The sequence below is a fragment of the Pistacia vera genome, unplaced genomic scaffold, assembly GCF_008641045.1.
Source record: "Pistacia vera cultivar Batoury unplaced genomic scaffold, PisVer_v2 Contig723, whole genome shotgun sequence".
Lineage (NCBI taxonomy): Eukaryota > Viridiplantae > Streptophyta > Magnoliopsida > Sapindales > Anacardiaceae > Pistacia > Pistacia vera.
The window spans coordinates 279,068-299,477 of NW_022196583.1; the positions used below are offsets into that span (position 1 = coordinate 279,068).

Consider the following 20,410-nt stretch of genomic DNA (forward strand, 5'->3'; position numbering starts at 1 on the left):
TCGTTCGCCTTCGCCCTAATAAAAATTGACTTATATTATTTAATATTATGTGATGGAAATGAACCAATCATGCACCATTGCAATTTGCGTGGAGAAGAAAACTTTAAGTAGGACTTATTAAATAAAATAAAATTCATATACGGAAAAGGAGGACCCCATTTCATAGTTATCTTGAAAAATAAAAATAATAAAATCACATGTTGGTTTTGTAGTTTTTAATGTTATGATAACTACAGAATCTTAAAGTTGGCAATCAATATCTTGACCAACTGGACATTTTTGTCTCTGAGTTAAATAACTTCATATATTTCCAGTAAATAATCCAGAATTTTTGTTATAATGGATTTTCCAAAAATGTGGAAAATGTGATTGATTGAGTATTTTTTTTTTTTTTTTTTTTTGGGTTGGATGTTATTAGTTTTTGTTTATGCTAATTAATCATCTCTTCATAATGTTATCAGATAAAGCAACAACAAATAAAGACAAATTTAATGGGGACAGATGACAGGGACCAGATGGTTATATATGGAAGCATTTTTCATGCCCATCTTCGTGCGTGTGTGTGTGGTTTTTTTTTTTTTTTTTTCGTCTTTTTTCTGTTTGGGCAAATAAAGGTGAAAGCACCAATCAAAAACAAGTCAATACAGTTAGAAATTCATGGACAATTTTATACTTATACACAAAATTTTTAAGACATTATGACCATTGTAATTTAACAAAATTACTCAAGACCACAATCAGATCTGGCCATCATTGTTGATCTCTAGTCTAATCTAGTTGGTTATGCGTTGATCTAGTCATTTATGACCGACTAGATTTACGAGGATCTGGTAAAAAACGACCATAATGGATCTAGCTGTTTCTTTCCAGCCAAATCCACGAGGATCTAGTTGTAATCGACCATGAAACGATCAAATCTGACCAATCGTGCACCGTTTCGACAACTACTGGCATTTAGTCTTAGGTAATTTGATTGAAGTACAAGCCGGCTCACGAGCTGGCTCGGCTTATCTAAAGCTCGTTTATGACTCAGCTCGTGGTTAGCCAAGTCAACTTGGCTCAAGCTGGTTACATAAAACGAGCCGAGTTCGAACATGGGGAGGCTCGGCTCGTAGGCTCGAGAGCCTGATGTGGCTCGGCTAAGTAGGGTTTCATTTGTTATATTTTATAAACTGTGAGGACTAAAGTGTTATCCATATTCTTTAGTTTTAAAAATTTGTAAAAACGACATTTAACGCCCCGATGTAATTTGTTCCAAAACACAAAATTAAACCTTCAAATCAGATATCCCAAATCGACAAACACTAACCCCTAAATTCGTTCTTGCAAATATTTATAATCAAAAATCAAAATCAAAATCAGCATAATGGTTTTTTTTTTTATTAACTTGAAGATATAAACTAGTAAAAAAAAAAAGGGGGGCAAAACTTATGAGTCAATGGATCTTTTATAGGGGCACGAGGTCTATAATAATTATAGGAATTAAATTAATCACTCTCTTCATTGTTAAACACACTTTTATTATATTAAAAAAAAAATTAAAACCTATTTAATACCAAAAATAGCTCTGCTTAATTAGATTTGATTTGTGTTTTTATTTACAACCATTTCCCCCAATTTTAAACTTAATTAGGGTCTTTGATTATAGCATTTTCCCAAATTTCAAACTTAATTAGGGTTTTTGTTTACACATTTTTTCTCAATTTCTTAATTAGGTTTTTTTTTTTTTTTATTTGTACCCTTTTTTTCCCAATCTCAAATTTGAATTTTGTTTTTCTTCTTCAAATTCATATTTATTCCATTGTGTGATTTATTTTCTCCATAGCTTTAATAATATTTTTTCATAAACAATGAATTATTTGAAATAAAAAAAAATGTTTTAATGATTTAGAAAATTTAGATTTAGGGTTTATATAAGAATTAAAAATTAAAACAAAAATATAAAATAGAGAATGAATATATTTCTTTCATAAAAGTTTTGATTAGGGCTTTACAATTGAGACTCGGCCCAAATACTTGAAAAACCCGAATCTACAGGCCTTTCAAATCAACCCGAATCTGTCAGCCCAATCAGAAGGCCTTCCACCACCACCACCATCGACAAAATTGAAACTTTCCCGCCATTTAATTTGGTAACCTAATCCTCTTTCATTTGCTCAATAACCCCACTTCCAATTTCTCTATAAACTCGTTGTTTCTCGCTAAAGATTGGATTTTAGTTGTTGAAGCGAAGAAGCCAAACATTTTCAGTTCAGAGAATAACCGTTCACCAAATTCAGCTAAAATAAAAAAATAAATAAAAATGGGAATACAAGGGCTATTGCCTCTGTTGAAATCGATAATGTTACCAATTCATATCAAAGAGCTTGAGGGTTGTTTTGTGGCTGTTGATACCTATTCTTGGCTCCACAAAGGTGCTTTTTCTTGTAGCAGGGAGCTCTGCAAGGGCTTACCCACCTCCAGGTCTATCTGTTTCTCTCTCTCTACTGAATTCTAATTTATATTATGTGTTTTGTTAGTTTTAGTTTTAGATTCAATATTTGATCGAAATGGGGTAATGGGTATGCCTTGTCTTCATGATTTGATGAACAGATTATGTTGTACCGTTGCATAAGGCAGTTGAATATTTTCACTATTTTATCAAACTGAATATTGGGCTTCATTTGTTAGTTTGTATTGATGATCTGACGTTTTCTATTCTGTAGTTCTTACAAATGAAAATGCTAACTTTTTTAATAAGAAAGATTTTTTTTTTTTTTTTTCCCGGCATTAATCAGAAGTATATTGTTCTAATGAGGTTAACGAGTGTATTGATGAACAGAGAATAACATTTGTTAAACCTATTACTACTGTGATTCTGGGTATTTGTTGTAGTCTTACATGGGCGTGTTCTTTTATGATATTTTAGGCACATTGGATATTGCATGCATAGAGTAAATTTGCTGCGGCATTATGGTGTTAAACCTATTCTTGTCTTCGATGGAGGTCTTCTACCGATGAAGATTGAACAAGAGAACAAGCGTGCCAGGTATGCTCTATAAGCCACTTGAAGTTTTTGATTACTTAATTGGTCTTGCTTTAATTTTGCTGTCCAAAAGTGCTAAACAATTTAAAAGCTGTAGTCCAAACAACTTAGGTTAACTGAATATGTATTCTGCTACCCATCAGCTATAAAGTAAAATTTAGCTTATTCACTATTCAACATATTTTAAATGCCCATTTCGGGAATGAATAGATTAATCCACTAGACTTGTGTCTCCTCTTTTGCCATAGCTATCAGTTTTGTGGAGTGAAAGAAATGTTGTGTGCCCAAAAAATGTAGGGCAAGGAAGGAAAATCTTGCACGTGCCATTGAGCGTGAATCAGATGGGAATACTTCTGCTGCTTATGATTTCTACCAAAAAGCTGTTGATATTTCTCCTTCAATTGCACATGATCTGATTCAGGTAAGGAAGGGGGTCTATAAAGGCATTTGTTTGATTTATTCTGAACAGGATCTGTCTTCAAATCAAACATTGAATCTTAACTCTAGAACATGTTTGCTCCTCTACTGACATGGTCACTTGTGGAAGGTATTGAAGCAAGAGAATGTATGTTATGTTGTGGCTCCTTATGAGGCTGATGCCCAAATGACCTTCTTGGCAATCAGCAGACAGGTTGATGCAATTATCACTGAAGACTCTGATCTTATAGCATTTGGCTGCCCTAGAGTGAGTAATCTAGTAATTGATTAATTTTAAGGTCTTAATTATTTCTTTCATTTTCTATAGTACTTATAATTTTCCTGGGGTGATGATCCTTCCTGATCCAGATAATCTTTAAAATGGACAAGTTTGGGCAAGGTGTTCAGTTTCAGTATTCCATGCTGCAGAAAAATAAGGACCTCAGTTTTGCAGGATTCACTAAGCAAATGGTTCTTGAGATGTGCATCTTGAGTGGTTGTGACTATTTGCAGTCACTGCCAGGAATGGGCCTAAAAAGGGCTCACGCACTTATTAGTAAATTCAAAAGTTATGAAAAGGTGAGTTTAATTGTGAATGAACTTAATGCTTGATCTCTTTCAATTGATAGAACAACAAAATCAGTTACCCTGAGCAAACAAACGATTAGGGCTTTCAATATTTTTCTAGAGCTTCAGTTTTTTGTCTATTTTTCTTACTTTCAAATCCTTAAAGTATTGTGGGGAAGTTCTGGTGAATTTCTGTTTAATACCAAATGTTGTTTGATTCACTTTAGGTTATTAAGCACTTGAAGTACAGTACAGTTTCAGTTCCTCCTTTATATGAAGAATCATTCAAGAAAGCACTATTGACTTTCCAGCATCAACGGGTTTATGATCCAATCACTGAAGATATTGTACATTTGTCTGACATATCCAACAGCAATGGTGATGATTTGGACTTTTTAGGCCCATATCCTTCAATTACAACTTACCTTATTTGTCATATTGTCTCTTCATCTTAAAGCGTTTTTATTAAATACATCAGAAAATACCTTAACCTTAAATACATTGATACCACAGCCTATAGCTAAAGGTATAGCACAAGGTGATCTTGACCCTTTTACTCAAATGCCATTCCAGGTATACTCTTTGCATATTTATTTTATTATATTCCTTTTGTGTGCGAGTGTTTAGTTGAAGTTTAGATTCTTCTGTTCTTCTATTGTGTGTTCAGCTATCAGGTGATATTAGGGTATATGTTGAATGAGGAGAATGCTTAAAGAAACTTACTTGTTAATCCTACAAATTTACGTAGTTGTAGCATGCATTGGAGTAAACTTAGAGGGAAATTTTGCATAAGCAATACTTTAACACCTATTATTATCACTTAGACATGTTTTTATCACTTAGACATGTTTTGTATCGAGTAAAACAAAAAAGCAAAAATGAAAGTCTGCATTTGCTTAAAGTCTCTAATTTTCTGCTTTTGTTCTGACACCCCCCCAGTCGTTTTTGGGATAAATTGTAGAATTTGTTCTTTATTTGTGCTTCAATCTTTTGTCTTCTTTTAACTAACAGGGAGGCAGTGATAGTTCTCAGCTTGTGCTTGACAAAAATTCTCACCCCAAAAATTTTAGGCCTGAAAGTGAAAGGAAAAAGCTTGTTTTGCCTGTGCAGAAGAATCTCCTGACCAAGTATTTTTGTATCCTTTGATGCCCATTTGTCAGATTTTATTATCTTATTGAGGATTTTGGATATATCATTTTTCAAAATCTGTGGTTAGAAATTTAAGTTTGTTATTCTTATGTAGGAGTATGTGTTTATTTCTTCAGAATGCCAGGAAATAGATGTAGGTGATTCTCTTTTGCCATGCTGGAGTACTCTCTCTCTTCCAGCAAATGAGACAAAATGCTGTCATCATGTGCCCTATTTTCATGTTTAAGGAAATCTTTGTTTGGGATGATTCTACTGAAACATGCTTTTAGTCATCAGATACGGCTGTAAGAATATGACACTGAAGGAAAGAAATGGTTTTAGGACAGATATGTTAGAAAATTATTTTCATAAGGTTATGGTATAACTGAGCCAGAAATTTATGTGCTGCCTTATTAATTGTGCATGGGTCCAAATTATGTGATTAGTTGTTCCTTAAAATGCGAAGGTTTTGCATCTCTTGAAGCAAAGAGAAACTTCAGGGCCCCTCGGATGTCACCTAATGTTCCAAATGCAGAGGATACCACTTCAGTCAGCCCTGAGGAGCAAGTTAATGTAGAGGAGGGTTCCTATGGAATAAACTGCTCGTTGCCATCCCCAGTAAACTCTGAAAATGTGGGCAATGTCCCTCTCGATAAAAATTCTCACAATGATACGAGTTTGATTTATGAAAAATTTCAATTGAATATCACTAAATTGAACTCTTCTTTCGTCTTCTTTCTTTTTTGTAGGACAAAAAGGGTCTTACATCTGAAGTTCCTGGTTCAGAATCTCTGAGTCCTGGTAATAATATTGTTTCCTCTCAAATAGATTTACAACTTCCTTTGTCAGTAAGTACTGACTCCTTTCTCTGTTCATGACTGTGAAAGATATGGTGGTTGAGAGGAGTAGTCCAGAACATACTTTGCTTCCACAACCTGATATTTCAATACATAAGCCTTCTCTACAATTGCAAAAGGTGCATAAAAGTAAGAATTTTACTGATGAAGTCGAGGGAAAGACAAGAACAGAGAGCAGAAAGGTCATCGTAAGAAGTTCATATTTTCAGCAAAAGCAAGTGATCAAGAATGGTCAGGAGAATAAATCAGAAAAGCTTCTAGTTGTGGTTGATGGTGCCATTGATATATCTGACAATGTCAATCTTGGGTTTTCTTCTGAGAATAGCTGTCCCCAGGGCACAACTGTAAAAAGGAAGACTTTGTTAAACGACAGTGTGCAAAAAGTAGGTTCTTTAACTATCATGTGTCTCCCATTTTTTTCTCAGGAGGGGAAGAATTTTCTAGTATGTTTGTGTTTTAACTGTTTCTAACTCCAGGAAAATGTGAGAGCAAAGCACATGCGTATCAGTGCATCCCTTCCAACCATTGGTGCGTATTCATTTCAATAACTCATAGTTTACTCTCTCTTGGCAAGTAATATATATTTATCAATTGATATGTATTCTTTTAATCAAGTTAAACTGTATTTACTAGCTTATCTTTGTCCAAATTTAATGCAGAAGAGTTTTATTTGTTTACTGGTTTGATTTCTTTTATAACCTCCAGGTTGTTGTGATCGTAACATGGACAAAAGTTTTCTGGAGACAAGAACTGATGAAGGAAAGTTTGGTTCCAACATTTCGCACTTAGGCCATTATTCCGAAATAGCAGAGAAATCAATGGAAAGTTTTGTTTCAGTGGTATCATCATTTAGATGCTCCTCGTCTGGTTCTCGTGCTAGTGGTCTTCGTGCTCCTCTCAAAGATGTTCGGAATACTTGTACCAACCGGTAGTCTATTTATTCAATGTTAAAGCTCCTCTCTGCTTTTTAAAATTGTTTACTGGCATCATTATTAACCACTTGGTTTTGATCCCTTGAAGATCATCTACTGCATTGGATTTGAGACAGTTTGCTTATGTACCTAATAGCCAGAAGAAGTCTGCCTTACCATCACGGAGATTTTGAATTTGGATACTCTTTAAGCAGAATTTTATTGCCTGGGCATCATTGTGCTGTTGCAGAGGGAGCTTCGAGTCTGTTTTCCTTTAGAACTGTGAGTGGCAATATTCGATACTTTTCTTGTTCTATATTGGCTTGTTCTAATAGTTGCTTTTAGCTTTATTCAGGACTGATTATACTCAAAGGCTGATTATGGATTAATCGAGGCCTTTGGTTCTGTTGCCACCAGCACAATTGATGATTTTCACACTTCAAATCATATCTCTGTAAATTGAGATGTCATCAGTACATTGTCTTGTGTTTTCATTTATATGAAACTCCTGTAATTGTTATTGTCAATGTGATGATAAACTCCTGTATGTGCTCTATCCCACCATTCCGGCACATTGTTTTGTTCCTGCGTAAAGGATTTTGTATCTCATAATTGAACACAGAATCGGTAAAGAGCCATTTTTTGTAAATGCCACATCGTGTGTATTCTCTACTGACATTGAAAGATTAATTTGTGTCTTATATTGGTTCTTGTTATTGTTCTCTGGTCATGAATGAAACAATCTGCTTGTGTGAAGAAAGTCTTGGTCTTGTAAATACCTATAATCGAAAAGCAATGGCTATATAACTGTCAAAACGTGGTGCAGTTAGATGGGTGCATTTGTGCCATCTTCTATCTATCTTGTCAAATGGGATTAAGAGAATTATGATTATCCCATATTGTCCTATCTATCTCATTTGGTGGGTTTCGGATTGTATCTTACCCACTTCAAATATTGAGATTTAGAATGCATCCGTCACTTAAACTTAGATATCATCTTTTCAAATGAAGGAGAAACACACGTCAAAAACTCTATTTTACTAAATAATGTATAATTTTTAAAACGCAGTGCAATTAGATGGGTATATTTGTGACATCTATTATCTATCTCATCAAATGAGATTCAAAGAATTATAATTATCACATATTGTCTTATCTACCTCATTGGGAGGGTTTCAAATTTGTCACTCTCCCATCTCAAATATTGGGATTCAGAGTACGTTCGTCGTTCGTCGACTTAAATATAGATATCATTTTTTCAAATGAACGAGAAACACACGTTAAAAACTCTAATCCACCAAATAATATATAACAGGTAAAACGCCTAAAATATTGTAGTATGACCTAACATGAAACCATTTGAGCTAATAATTGACTAACAAACTAGAAAACAGCATCTGAGCTGCCAAGTTTAGGCCACTGGATTGGTCTCCGAAGAAGCATACGTGTATGAAGCGTGTAGGATAAGGTGGGTAATGAAACTAGTTTATTAATGATTAATGAGTTAAGCACATGATATTAGAGCTGATTATAGTAATTTAGACAACAGATTTGAGAATGTCTTAATCAAAAATCTTTAACAATAGCGCAATGGCTGGGGAACTCTCCCAATTTCTTACCAGCACGTATCTCTTTCTTCTTCCTCTATTCGCTTTGTCACTTTCTGTAGTTGACCATTTTTGATCCATTCTTTCTCCTTTTGGATGATTGATATCACATCTTTCTTCTTCTAAATTAAAAAAACATTTTTACTCGTCTTCTTCTTCTTCAACCAAATGGGCAAGCATCAAATTGTTACACTTGTCCCTTTTTTCATCACCTTCTTCCTCCATAAATGGTTAGGCATTTCCCCTTCAATGGCATTAGTTGCAATCATCCTTTTAAAGCAAATCAACCTAACTTATGTCGATTACTTTTCTTTTTCTGAAAGGTTGAAATTAAACTGAAAAATTGTTAATAAATATCTCCAAATGTATTTTTTTTTTTTTTTTTAATGACTAAGAGTTTACGTTCGCTTCAACTAATTTTTCAAGACCTTGAAACTATTGGTTGGGTAAAAGCTCCAAAGGTTACCCCTATTATCAATCGAGAAGAAATTCAAACTCAGAACCTCTTAAATAATATATCTATGAGTCCTTATAAAACCATTCGATTACCCAGAGATGGTAATGTTTCCAAATGTATTTTTTTTTTTTTTATGATTATGGATGTCCGGATCAGTTTATGCATATTTCAACTAATTTTTTAAGATCGTGAAACTATCGACTGGGTATAAGCTCTAATGACTATCCCTATTAGCAATTGAGAAATGACTCAAACTCAAAACCTCTTAAATAATATACTCAAAAGTTTTTATCTAACCACGCGTTTCTAAATATATTAAGTTACAAGAAACACGATAGATTAAATAGATGAGATTTGAAAATTGTGCAGATAACATAACAGTCTTACAAAATCCAGTTGCATCCCAACAACCACCCCATTGCTAGATTTGATTGTATTTGAATCATCAAATCCTTTCTCAAATTTCTTCTCCATTTTTTAAATTTTTATATATTTATTTTCTCCGTTTTCAAAGACAGAACCGACACTCAAAAGATTTTGTAATGAACCCCAATCGTATCCTGTTTAATTAAATTAAATTAAATTGTATTTTTTTAAGGAGTTAAAGACGAATCTCTGGCTGTGAAGTGGTCCACGTAATTAATTAAAACGAGCTGACATTGTCTGGGCTTTTCCACTACAACTTCATTATTACTCGACACGTGTCTCTGCATCATTCACGTGGCCTCGTTGTCATGTAACAAGTTCTTTTTTTTTTTTTTTTAAATATTAATTTATTATTGTTAATTATAATAATATCATGCCTAGTTTTCTATCTCTATCTTATAGTTTAATTAATGATAACAAATTTTGGGACAAGTGGGACACTGAGTCCAAATTCTAACTTGATCGTATTCTTAATAATAATATGTAACATAACATGAAATATCGGTTTTTTTTTTTTTTTTTGGTCGGTGAACTAGTTTACACATATCTTAACTAATTTTTTAGGATCCTAAAATTAACAACCGAATAACTCTCTAATGGTTATTCATATTAGCAACTAAAAGGAATTAAACTCAAGATCTTTTAAGTAATACACCCCAATGTTTTGAAAATCAGATTGGTTTGATTGTCGATCGGTGTCCTCTGTAATTAGAATTTTCAATTTCACTGTCACCCAAATCCCTAATCTTAACGTCAGCGAACGAGAGGCTACCAAGTGTTAAGATTAGAGGGTTTTTGTAGAGGGAAGGTCGGTGGTTCAAGAGGTGGTGTCGGATTGAATTTTAGACGTCGGAATTTGGCTGAAAAAATCAATCCAATATACGAGTCACGCCTAGTGAACAGGGGGCTACCAAGTGCCGAAGTTAGATGAATTTTGTAGAGTAAATGCCAGTGGTTCAGGTGATGGTGTTTGATTGAATTTGTGACGCTAAAATCAGCCGTAATTTGTCTGGAAAAGTCAAAACCCAAATAGATTGTAGAGGTATATTTACTATATTTCAAGCCTACAGAGATTGAAACATATTTTTTAAAGGTGTTTTTGCAAGATTTTAAACTATTTAGACCACCGGTTTAACCGATTAGACCTATTAAATTGTGAACCGAGCCCTTGATCGGGTTAAGGTCTGATTCAGTTTTCAAAACATTGATACCCCAAGAATTTTTATCATCCCACTAGGCCACCTAGGGCTAGAGGTGGTTAACATGAAATATCATTAGCTGCTTGTTAAAATTATGCAAAATGGACCATATTGATTAATTAATTTGATGTTTACGGCCAAATTAAAGTTAAATTGTGACAACTTAAACCTAAGAAATAATTTAATGGGTAGTTGGCCGTAAATCGAGTGGATTTGATCCCGAAATTCCGGTTAGAGACCCAAGAGATCTCAAACCAAGTTGTGTTGCTTTATAATTAATTCAAACTTAAGGTTAAAATAATTAATAAACTATTCTAGTATTATGCTAAACCCCTTAAAAGCACATGTCCAAATCATACCTCTTATCTGATTATGTCTGTGACTGTACCATCGATTAAAATTGTAAATCAAAAAGACAATTTTGCCCCATTCAACGAGGAGTAGCAGAAAACAACATTTTCACATTGAACCCAGTTAGAATGCTTTAAGTTTATCTCTTTCATCAGCAAAACAACCTGTCGAGGTTGAGCTATGTCCAAATGAAGACAAAGATCAACCCGCTGTTTTGTTTTCTGAAATTCAATAGAATCTTCAATCACATTATGAACAACCTGTAAGCTGCAGCATCAATTTAAACTAAACAAATAATTAGTAACCAGAAGAAGAAGAAGAAGAAAACCAAAACCCCATAGGACTGCCATGAACAATTCTGTTTCTAATAATTTCCGAATAAATTTTTTGTTTTCGTTTTACAATACAAGAATTACAGGATACTTGGAATTCTTATTTTCTCTAAACAAATAATAGTTATGAACAAATTAATTAAAGGTCATGCTTCCAAAAAACCAGTCATTCTTAAAATTGAATTCCGAACTCGACTTAAATCTCTCCCTTTTAACGTTCTCCCATTTCCTGTACAAACAGAAAACGCCATTTTCCCTGGAATCCTTCTCCCAACGATTACATGCGGCGGAGTGATTTCTCCGTCTTCATATTCTTCTTCAAACTCATCCGTATCCACGAAGTGGTAAATGTTATCCGGGATATTAATATTAACCGGAACCGAATTTGACGTTACTTTCTTATTCTTCTTCTTGTTCCGAACCACTCCTTCACCGTGTTGCTCGGTGAAGTAGCTGTTGCTGTTGTTGATGGTGTTTCTGTCTTCGTGACGGCGATCGTAATCGGAGAAGATGATATCTGATTCTTGAAACTCTTCAGCCATATTAAAGACGACGATGATGATGATGAGAAATTTGCAGAGTTCTGATGTGGAAGAAGAGAATGGAAATGGGCGTGGGGATTTATAGGTGAGAATCTGAAATAAAAGAAAAGCATATTATTTAATGTAAAATTGATTGATTGTTTAAGTGTTGTCAGATGGCGTCACCATAAAAGGCGTTGAGTGCGGTCCCCGCATCTGTGTTGAGAGAAAGTTTCATTTTGTGTGTATGGTTTTTGTAAGTTTATGTTTATGTTGTGTTGTGTACGATAGCCGGCCGCATATTCTTACACAGCACACTGCCTGTAGCTACGTTTCTTCTGGCTCACGCCTTTCTTCTTTTATTAAAACCTTTTTTTTTAACTTGACTTATTTGGCTCAGCCTTCAGCTGAGTGAGTTCGACTTTGCTTCTTTTACTTGTTCTTTCAGTTTTTGCCTCAATGTATTGTGACCCCAATCTATTGTAATACAACAGTATTTTCCTATTAGTTTCAAAAATACTCAATGTCCCCCCTCCCCAATAGACCAAGGTAATTACATAAATGTGATAAGTATCTCTTCTGCAAGCTACGACTCAAACACAAGACTCCTTGGGTATAGTTAACCCCAATGGTTAAAAGGTTTGCTATCTGGTCACAAGGGGAATCTGCCTAATCCTTAGGGCCACGGAACACCCTACAAACCCAATAAACCAAGGTAATTACACAAATGTGGTAGGAATTTCTCCTGCGACTTGAACATAAGGCCCCCTAGATATAGTTAACTCTAATGGTTAAAGGGCTTACCATTCGACCGTAAGGGGAGAGGTATGTTACCCCCAGTTTTCAAATTCAAGTTTTAAAACTTAACCATGTATATGTATTATTGTCAATTTATAATGTTAGATTAGGTTTTCTGTCTCCGTAATATTATACATTTGAGATGAAAATTGACAATATTTCTCTTTTATCATTAAATTTTAAAACTTGGATACAAAAAATAGGGGTACTTTTGGGTGTTTTCTAAACTTAGAGGGGTAATCGTTATTTCACGATAGATTGGGGGTTAAAATGTTATTCTGTGTAAAGTTTTTTTTCTTTTTTTGAATTATTAGAGGATAATGCAAAGACTTTAATTGGAGGGGTCAAAAAGTGAGATTTCAATCTTGGAGACCAAAGGATGCGGTTTCAATTTAATCTTTTTGTTTATAGGAATGTAAATGGAGATTAAATTTGGTAATTGGGTAAGGGAGAACACTTAATTATGATAATATAAGGAATAAATTACGAAGTTAATAATATTCTTGTGGTCCATGACTTTTGAAAATTTGCTAATTGGGGAAGTGATTAGGAGGTTAATTATGATAAATATCCGTTAATGGATAACGCTTGTTTTTGCATGGGCAAGTTGGGTTTTGACTAAATACGAACATATTGTAATAATGGCCTCATAGCTTACCAAATTAACAAAATTTAATGTTGTCATCATAAGCTTAAAGTGTTGACTATATTATATAATATTTGTCTCCTATTGATACAACTTAATGCTAAGTTGAATTGGTAAAAATAATTGATAGCAACTTTGGATACATCCATGCAACTGTCCATTTTTTTCCCTCTCGTTTTGCATCATTTTCGAGATAACACACACAAAAAGAAAAAAAGAAAAAAAAAGAAAGCTGCTAATAATGAAATAATATTAATGCTTATTATGCATACTCATTTTACTTGAATTAATTAGTTAAAGTGGGCGGTTTTTTGTTTAACATTTTTTTTTATAATCGCAGTGTCTGTATCAGTTTACACACACTTCAATTAATTCTCTGGAACTCTAGAACTATTGATAGAGTAAGAGCTTTAGTAGCCACCCCTATTAATAATCGATGAGGGAATCGAATTTAAAACCTCTGAATAATACATCAAAGAGTCTCTATCGAATCACTTAGTCATCCAAAGGTTGGTTGAAATTTTTTATTTAACATTGTTGGTGCCAAATTCTTACATCGGTTAAGAGACGAGGTTTTGATCGTTTATATAGCACAAGGGCACCCTCAACACCTAGAGGTGCATTTTTCAAACAAAATCGTGCAGATCCTAAGTCCCAAAGCGGAAAACACCTTTGGGAATCAATTTATCATGTGTCTAGATTTGACATACATCAACAAACATTATTAGACTTTTCATATGACATAATTTATTTTTTAACCAAATATTATTCTCAGAAACGAGTTTCTGTCCCATTTTTTATTTTATTTTTAAGTCAATAATAATTTGTTTTAATATTTAAAATATTATTAAAGAAGCCGAGATGAGAAGAGAAGCCGAGTGGAGTTGCTTGCAGTAATGAAATTATAGAGTCAATAGGATTATGAGAGCTGTAATATTCGGTAATGATTGGTTGAAAAGCGTAGGTGTAAAGCTACAAATCCATAAGCTTAGCGCATCCAACGGCTCATGCGCCGCGTCAGACATAGGGGCCCCACTTTTCTTTGATGACGAATCAGCCATGTCCACCTAATTTATCCATATACCTTGGCTTTGCTGGGCCCCATTTTAGAGAATGATTTCGAATACGACAATCCACTAAGTTTCCGCCACCTGGTAGCTGACATCATTAGAGAATCTTCAATTATTCTGCTTCTGAGCCACGTTGCTTCATCCCCTTAATTATTCAATTAATTATTAATTAATTTAATTTAGTGAAGGGAACTTAAGCTGCTCAAGTCTCCCATTGCCAAACTCTCCTTGAAACGTTGTCGTTTTCATAAAAAAGAAAAAAAGAAAAAGGAAGGAGGTGGTCCAATAGAAAAGAACCAAAAGTGAGAAGGATATAGAGTTAGAAAGAGGTACTTAACGTACATATTCTCTTTTTAAAGAAAGTGACGGCATGCATTTTTCAAAAATATCTGGACTTTTTTTAAGCCTTCACAAATTTTCTCCATATGCAAATTAAATATATATATTTTTTAAATTTTTAAAGGAGATAATGATAAAGACTTCGATCTCATCTCGTTTACATTTTTTCTGGTTAAAATTTGGTTTGTAATTATTTGTATCACGTCACGGCACTTGATGGGGTTCGGCTACCGGTTTCACATATTTAGTGTTAGTCAAATTTGGGTTTTGGAATTCTTAATTTGAATCAATCAAAATTTCAAACTATATAGATGGTAATGGATTGAAGAGTGAGAATATTAGTTAGTTTATTGAATTTGGAGGAATTAATTTAATGGGTGGGGGATTGGGAAAACCTTCCCCGGAGATAATGTTATTCTTTCCTTGAAGCATACAAAGACTTTTGGGGTGGTGTAGAAAGGAAGGTAAATGGTTTCCTTGTAGATGATTGTTATCTAATAACCAGAACAAAGTCCATGTGATTAATTAATTTTGGAATATCAAAAGCTGGATAGGATTAGTTAACTCAATTCCAAATACAGTATAAGAAATTTTAATGGAACAATATTAAGTGTTTTATCAAGTACCCACAAAAAGAAATTATCAAATTTTTTTTTTTTTGTCTCGATGATCGGGGATGTCCGGATTAGTTTACGTACACCTCAATTAATCTCTCGAGACTCTCGGGACTCTAGAACAACCGACCAAGTAAGAGCTTCAGTGGTTACCTCTATTAATAACTAAGGAGGGACTCGAATTCAAAATCTCTTGAATAATAGGCTCAAAAGTTTCTATAAAACCACTCGACTATACATGAGTAGTCACTGAAGCTCTTACCTGGTCTGAAAAATTCGTATTTATTCATTATTGGTGTTGTAAGTATGGGCTGCAACACAAGATAGAGTCCATGCCAATATTGATTGGCTGAGCCAGGATGGCCTAGCCCAAAATCGATGGTTTAGACATAAAACCTATTCAATTCACCATTAAGTAACTCTCACAAGGTAAACATGGAACGATATTAGAAAACTATGTGTGTGTTCAGGATATAGGCACAATTATCTATCTATTCTCTTGGTTACTTGGGTAATGTTAATGATGTATATTGGTAATCTTGTAAGTTATTATTAACTTGTTATAGAGAATAATAGCCATGTTAATGAGGCTTATTTGAAATCAATGAATTTTCTAAACTGGGATGGAGTTTTGATGTGTTTGTTACCTTGTTGCAAGTAATGTTATGTGTATGCACTCGATTTTTGGTGAATCGGGTTATGCATGCAAGGTGTTTGAAGAAAGTTATGGGTTGGTTTGATTGATATTTTGCCTTGGAATAAAAACTTACCTTCGTCTATCCTTGACAGGAAGTTGCTTAAAGGGACCACTATCGTCCAATTCTAGAATTCAATATTCATATTAAAATTATGGGGTTAACTTCGATTAAAAATGGCAAAATCATTTTAGGGGCAGTTAAAAACGGTCAATTTTCAAATTACTAAAAAGAAAAGTAGAAAACAACTCTCTTCTATATCCGTTTCTCTCTGAGCTTGAGTTTCAGGGTTTTACTTGGGCAAAACCCTAGAAGTTGAAGTGCGGTCTTTCCTATACGAGGTACAATTTTGATAGCTACCCATGTTAGTCATCCCTGTTAATTGGCTTGAATTTTTGTGTTCTTTTAAGCTTAACTGTTAAACCCCTTTCGTATTATCTGTAGCATGTTGATATCTGGTGTTTTGCACGTTTACTGTAGAAGTTCTAGTAAGTTAAGCGTTATTCTATATCAATTAATTCCTTCTTCAATAACTCATATCTTAAATCTTAATTATATGTGGCTGGTTAGAGATTCCTCGTCATTACCATGAATGACAAGTTTTGTTATCTCAAGAATTAGCTTTCATATTAGTTTTCACCTCTTCTCTGTCCACATTCACTTGAAATATGAGTTCAAATATCGTGACCAGTTTTCAAATGCGCTATGGAATCCTGTTCACTGCTTGTTGAACCCATGTACTTTTGTGTCCCTCATTCATTGCTATTGGCTTTGCTTCTCGCCATGATTTGCATGCTTATTGTATTTTATTTATTGCAGTTTGGTGTTCTGGTTTGCCCATACTTCCCTAGCAAAAAGGAAGGACTTCCAGAATCATATATTTAGACAGTCGGCGTTTCATTTCTCTTTGGTTGCATTCTTTCTCTTGGTTTCAAGTTCCTTCAACTTGAAAAGAAGTTGATGGTAATTTTTTGTGGCATAAATTCAAATTGCTGTCCATTTCTCTCATGGGGAAATAATCAGGTTTATTTTTTAGTCTCTGTTTGTATGTTCCTCATGTTATCGTGATATGGCACCTTATTGTACAAATTATTTAAACTGAGACTCTCGAATGAACTCAGATTAAGACGACGCAAGTAGCTCCGTTCATGGGGTTTGGATTTTCAAATTGCAGAACTTCTCTGTTGCAGAGCACAACTGGATTTACTGTTTTCACAATGAAGGCAAGTAACAAGACTTAAACTTTTTTTCGGTTACTCTTTCATTGTTTTCTTTTTGAAGTAGGGTACTGTTGATTACTTATTTATTTTTGAATGCAGGTAAGAATCATCCCCTCTGTGAAGTGCCATCTCTATCAAAATGGACAGTTGAACTCTAATTCTGAAGCATCTAATAAGTAGGTGATTTCTCTTGCTTCACAATATACAAGCTGTGACTTATTCTTGATGTTCAATTTAATCTACTATATTTCTACCTTCTACATTAATTTTTGTGTTTTGATGTTTGTTGTGCATTCTCTGTGGGATACGAGCCATAGTATTCTTGTAAATATTTGCCATAAGTGTTGTTTTGGACTACTTAGAAACCTTTAACCATTGAAAGCAGGAAAATAATAAAGAAGGTGAGGAAGAAAGAGCAGCATCTGTGGAAGAAAAGAGAGTCAACTGGATCTGGGAAAAAAGCCCTGAATCTTGTTCGAATTGTAAGTTCTTTGTTGTTTGTTCTTGTATTATGTATTTTGGTTTCTGCTTTTTACGTTATATGAACTAACAGACAGCAGACTGCTAATTTTGAGCAATGATGTTTTCTTTTAGTGATATAATCAACTGCTTGTTAAAAAAGAAATTGGTTCTGCCTGTAATAATTTCTTCATGTTTTGTTGTTAATGCTGGACAAAAACTGAGTAGTAGTTTCTTCTGGTCACATTTTCATGTTAGGTTGTAAACCTTGAAATGTTAGGTTTCTGAGCTTCCCAATGAGAAAGAAGCTGTATATGGAGCATTAGATAAATGGACAGCTTGGGAGACAGAGTTTCCTTTAATTGCAACTGCTAAGGCCTTGAACATGCTCAGGCAGAGGGGTCAATGGCGGCGCGTAATTCAAGTAATGCACTTTCACTTGCTCAAAATGGTATTGCTTATGTGGTGGTATATTTTCGTTGTTTGCACAATTTAGACAATCTATCTTACTGAATTCTTGGCAGTTTGAGGAAAAATTTTGAGCCTAATTTTTAATAGACTGAAGATATATCTTGTTGTTAGTAATCTATATCAAATGTGAAATGGATGCATATGTTAAAGAAGTTATGGGAAAATTATTCTCTTTTTCTTTCTTGGAAAAGCATAAACTTATAGAACTTCATAGGTCAATGGTGCTGGGCAGTTCTAAGTTGGCTTGATATTCTGTCTAATATTGTAGGACAAGAATGTTCAATGTTATGTCATCTCTATTTTTTGTCCTTGGGTGAGGCAAACCCTTGCAACACAAGAAAGAGTTGGTATTGTATGCTTCTTGTAGAGATGAGCAAGGAGTTGGGTATGTTGTCTGATACAAATGCTTGGAAGGGGAGGTGGGACTTCCAAGCTTCTATGTTAGTCTAAGTAATATCAAGCTCATCCCATAGGCTATGTTTTGCTGCCACTTTAGTCAATCAGTACCTATTTTCAAGGTTTTTGTATTGTACTCTCAAACTTGAGTAAAATGTATGATGTTTAGTAATCTGAATAAATTTTGAACAAATAAGAACTTGATAGAGTTAGATTTATCCATATGTCTTTAAGTAACCTGAAACTAATATAGCATTCATTTAAGTTAGTTTGGTTCTGGGTTGATGGCGAACTAAAACGAATATATTTGCTATGGTTAGAGTAATTAAAAAAAAAAAAAAAAAAAAAAAAAAAGCAAACAGCAAAAAGGGAGTCATTGTCTTTAGGACAAGCGACAAGTATGTGATGTTACTTTCATCTTTTGCTGAAAATGCCATGTTTTAGGCTCAAAATTTTAACTGAGGACCGTACACTATACTGGAACGTCCCATTAGTGTTATGCTGGCCGAGAAGCTGATTATTAATGTACCTCTGAAGGTTATATGTATGATTTGTGTTATGTAGTTGGCTTTTCATAATAATTCACAATAATTATATATTTTTAGCAATATATGATGACAATATATTCCAGACCATTTGGTTGCTGATTTCTATCTCACACATGTATAAATATTGGTGTAGCTGGGCTGGATGTCATATAAGTTTACTTATTGCTAATTCTCAGGTAGCAAAATGGATGTTGAGCAAAGGTCAAGGAGCTACAATGGGTACTTATGACACACTCTTACTAGCATTTGACAAGGATCAGAGGGCAGATGAGGCTGAATCATTATGGAACATGATTTTGCATACGCACTCCCGATCTATTTCAAAGCGGTTGTTTTCAAGGATGATCTCTTTATATGATCATCATGACATGCTAGATAAGATTATTGATGTAATTAACATGGGTGCAATTGCATCCTACCCTTCTTTAAATGAAATTAATTCTCCTGTTCCTAAGTTCTCATTACAACTTTTTGGGCTTTTGCTTTGGTACACAAGAAATCACATCTATGGTATGAAGTATATTTTCCTGGTACATGCAGGTATTTGCAGACATGGAGGAGCTGGGTGTAAAACCAGATGAAGATACTGTCCAGAGGGTTGCTCGTGCCTTTCGAAAACTAGGTGAAGAAGAGAAACGGAAGTTGGTTCTTGAAAAATACCAGTGTAGATGGAAGTACATACACTTTAAAGGGGAAAGAGTGAAAGTGAGAAGAGATTTATGGGATTATGATGGTTCGACAAACTGAAGCACTAGGGGCTTTCTATTTCCTACCATCTTTTCTTCGGATTTGACAGGGCAAATTTTGGAAACCTGGCTGTTGCTACTGTTAGAAATTTAATTTGAAATCTCTTTAATACCCATGACTTTTTCTGTAAGAAATTTTATCTGGTCTCAGGAGATTCCTTGTCTGTAAACCTGAAGAGTAGCAGCCTCTTTCACAAGAAGTTTCAAATTTTTCTTCCCTAGTAAAGGGAATATGTAAAGAAATTTCTGAGGACTAATGTAATCACAAGTTCACAACAAAATAAAGTTATATTTAAGATATGGCTTATACCAATTACTAGTGTATCCTAGGGTGGTTCTTTATATCTCGAGAATGTATTTTAGGGGTTGTGTTTTCGATCAACATTGCAGCTCTCGCAGAGATATTGGATTGGTTATATGTGATGGCACTTGGTTGACTACTTTTTTTTTGTTGTAAGAAGTCTGCGTGCTCTTTTGTGCCGTTTGTGGCTTTTGTGGATGTTTTCATGTTTGCTTGAGACTTTTGGTCTTTGCTTGAGCTATGTCTTTTGTATCTTTGTATATTGATTTTGTTTCATATGTTTAATTCTTACCTTATAAAAAAAAAAAA

The 20,410-nt window shown here is 34.2% G+C and overlaps 4 protein-coding genes across 7 annotated transcripts; 3 read left to right on the forward strand and 1 right to left on the reverse strand.

Annotated features, from left to right (window-relative positions):
* The first annotated feature begins 2,302 nt into the window (after positions 1-2,302).
* LOC116114812 (exonuclease 1-like) lies at positions 2,303-6,542 on the forward strand. Its single transcript, XM_031400961.1, has 12 exons — positions 2,303-2,463; positions 2,909-3,028; positions 3,323-3,446; positions 3,573-3,710; positions 3,812-4,021; positions 4,237-4,412; positions 4,510-4,582; positions 5,021-5,144; positions 5,604-5,770; positions 5,887-5,938; positions 6,025-6,377; positions 6,471-6,542. Exons 1-12 carry the CDS (start codon positions 2,303-2,305, stop codon positions 6,540-6,542), a joined length of 1,770 nt encoding a protein of 589 aa, XP_031256821.1.
* An 82-nt stretch (positions 6,543-6,624) lies between these two features.
* LOC116114800 (exonuclease 1-like) lies at positions 6,625-7,554 on the forward strand. Its single transcript, XM_031400948.1, has 2 exons — positions 6,625-6,922; positions 7,015-7,554. Exons 1-2 carry the CDS (start codon positions 6,717-6,719, stop codon positions 7,097-7,099), a joined length of 291 nt encoding a protein of 96 aa, XP_031256808.1. The 5' UTR covers positions 6,625-6,716; the 3' UTR covers positions 7,100-7,554.
* Positions 7,555-11,294: 3,740 nt separating this feature from the next.
* Positions 11,295-11,922, reverse strand: LOC116114835. The gene has a single exon (XM_031400978.1). The coding sequence runs from the start codon at positions 11,817-11,819 to the stop codon at positions 11,424-11,426; it is 396 nt and encodes a 131-aa protein (XP_031256838.1). The 5' UTR covers positions 11,820-11,922; the 3' UTR covers positions 11,295-11,423.
* Positions 11,923-15,717: 3,795 nt separating this feature from the next.
* Positions 15,718-20,061, forward strand: LOC116114785 (pentatricopeptide repeat-containing protein At4g18975, chloroplastic). Of its 4 annotated transcripts, none has more exons than XM_031400926.1 (8): positions 15,718-15,776; positions 16,780-16,983; positions 17,082-17,183; positions 17,280-17,356; positions 17,566-17,662; positions 17,920-18,063; positions 19,231-19,273; positions 19,595-19,781. In XM_031400926.1, exons 2-8 carry the CDS (start codon positions 16,921-16,923, stop codon positions 19,633-19,635), a joined length of 567 nt encoding a protein of 188 aa, XP_031256786.1. In that variant the 5' UTR covers positions 15,718-15,776; positions 16,780-16,920; the 3' UTR covers positions 19,636-19,781. The 4 variants fall into 4 exon arrangements, with proteins under 4 accessions (XP_031256786.1, XP_031256785.1, XP_031256782.1 ...); XM_031400922.1 differs by having other exon boundaries at positions 15,755-15,776; positions 19,231-19,443; positions 19,595-20,061; XM_031400924.1 differs by having other exon boundaries at positions 15,755-15,776; positions 16,780-16,923; positions 19,231-19,443; positions 19,595-20,061.
* Positions 20,062-20,410: the final 349 nt, after the last annotated feature.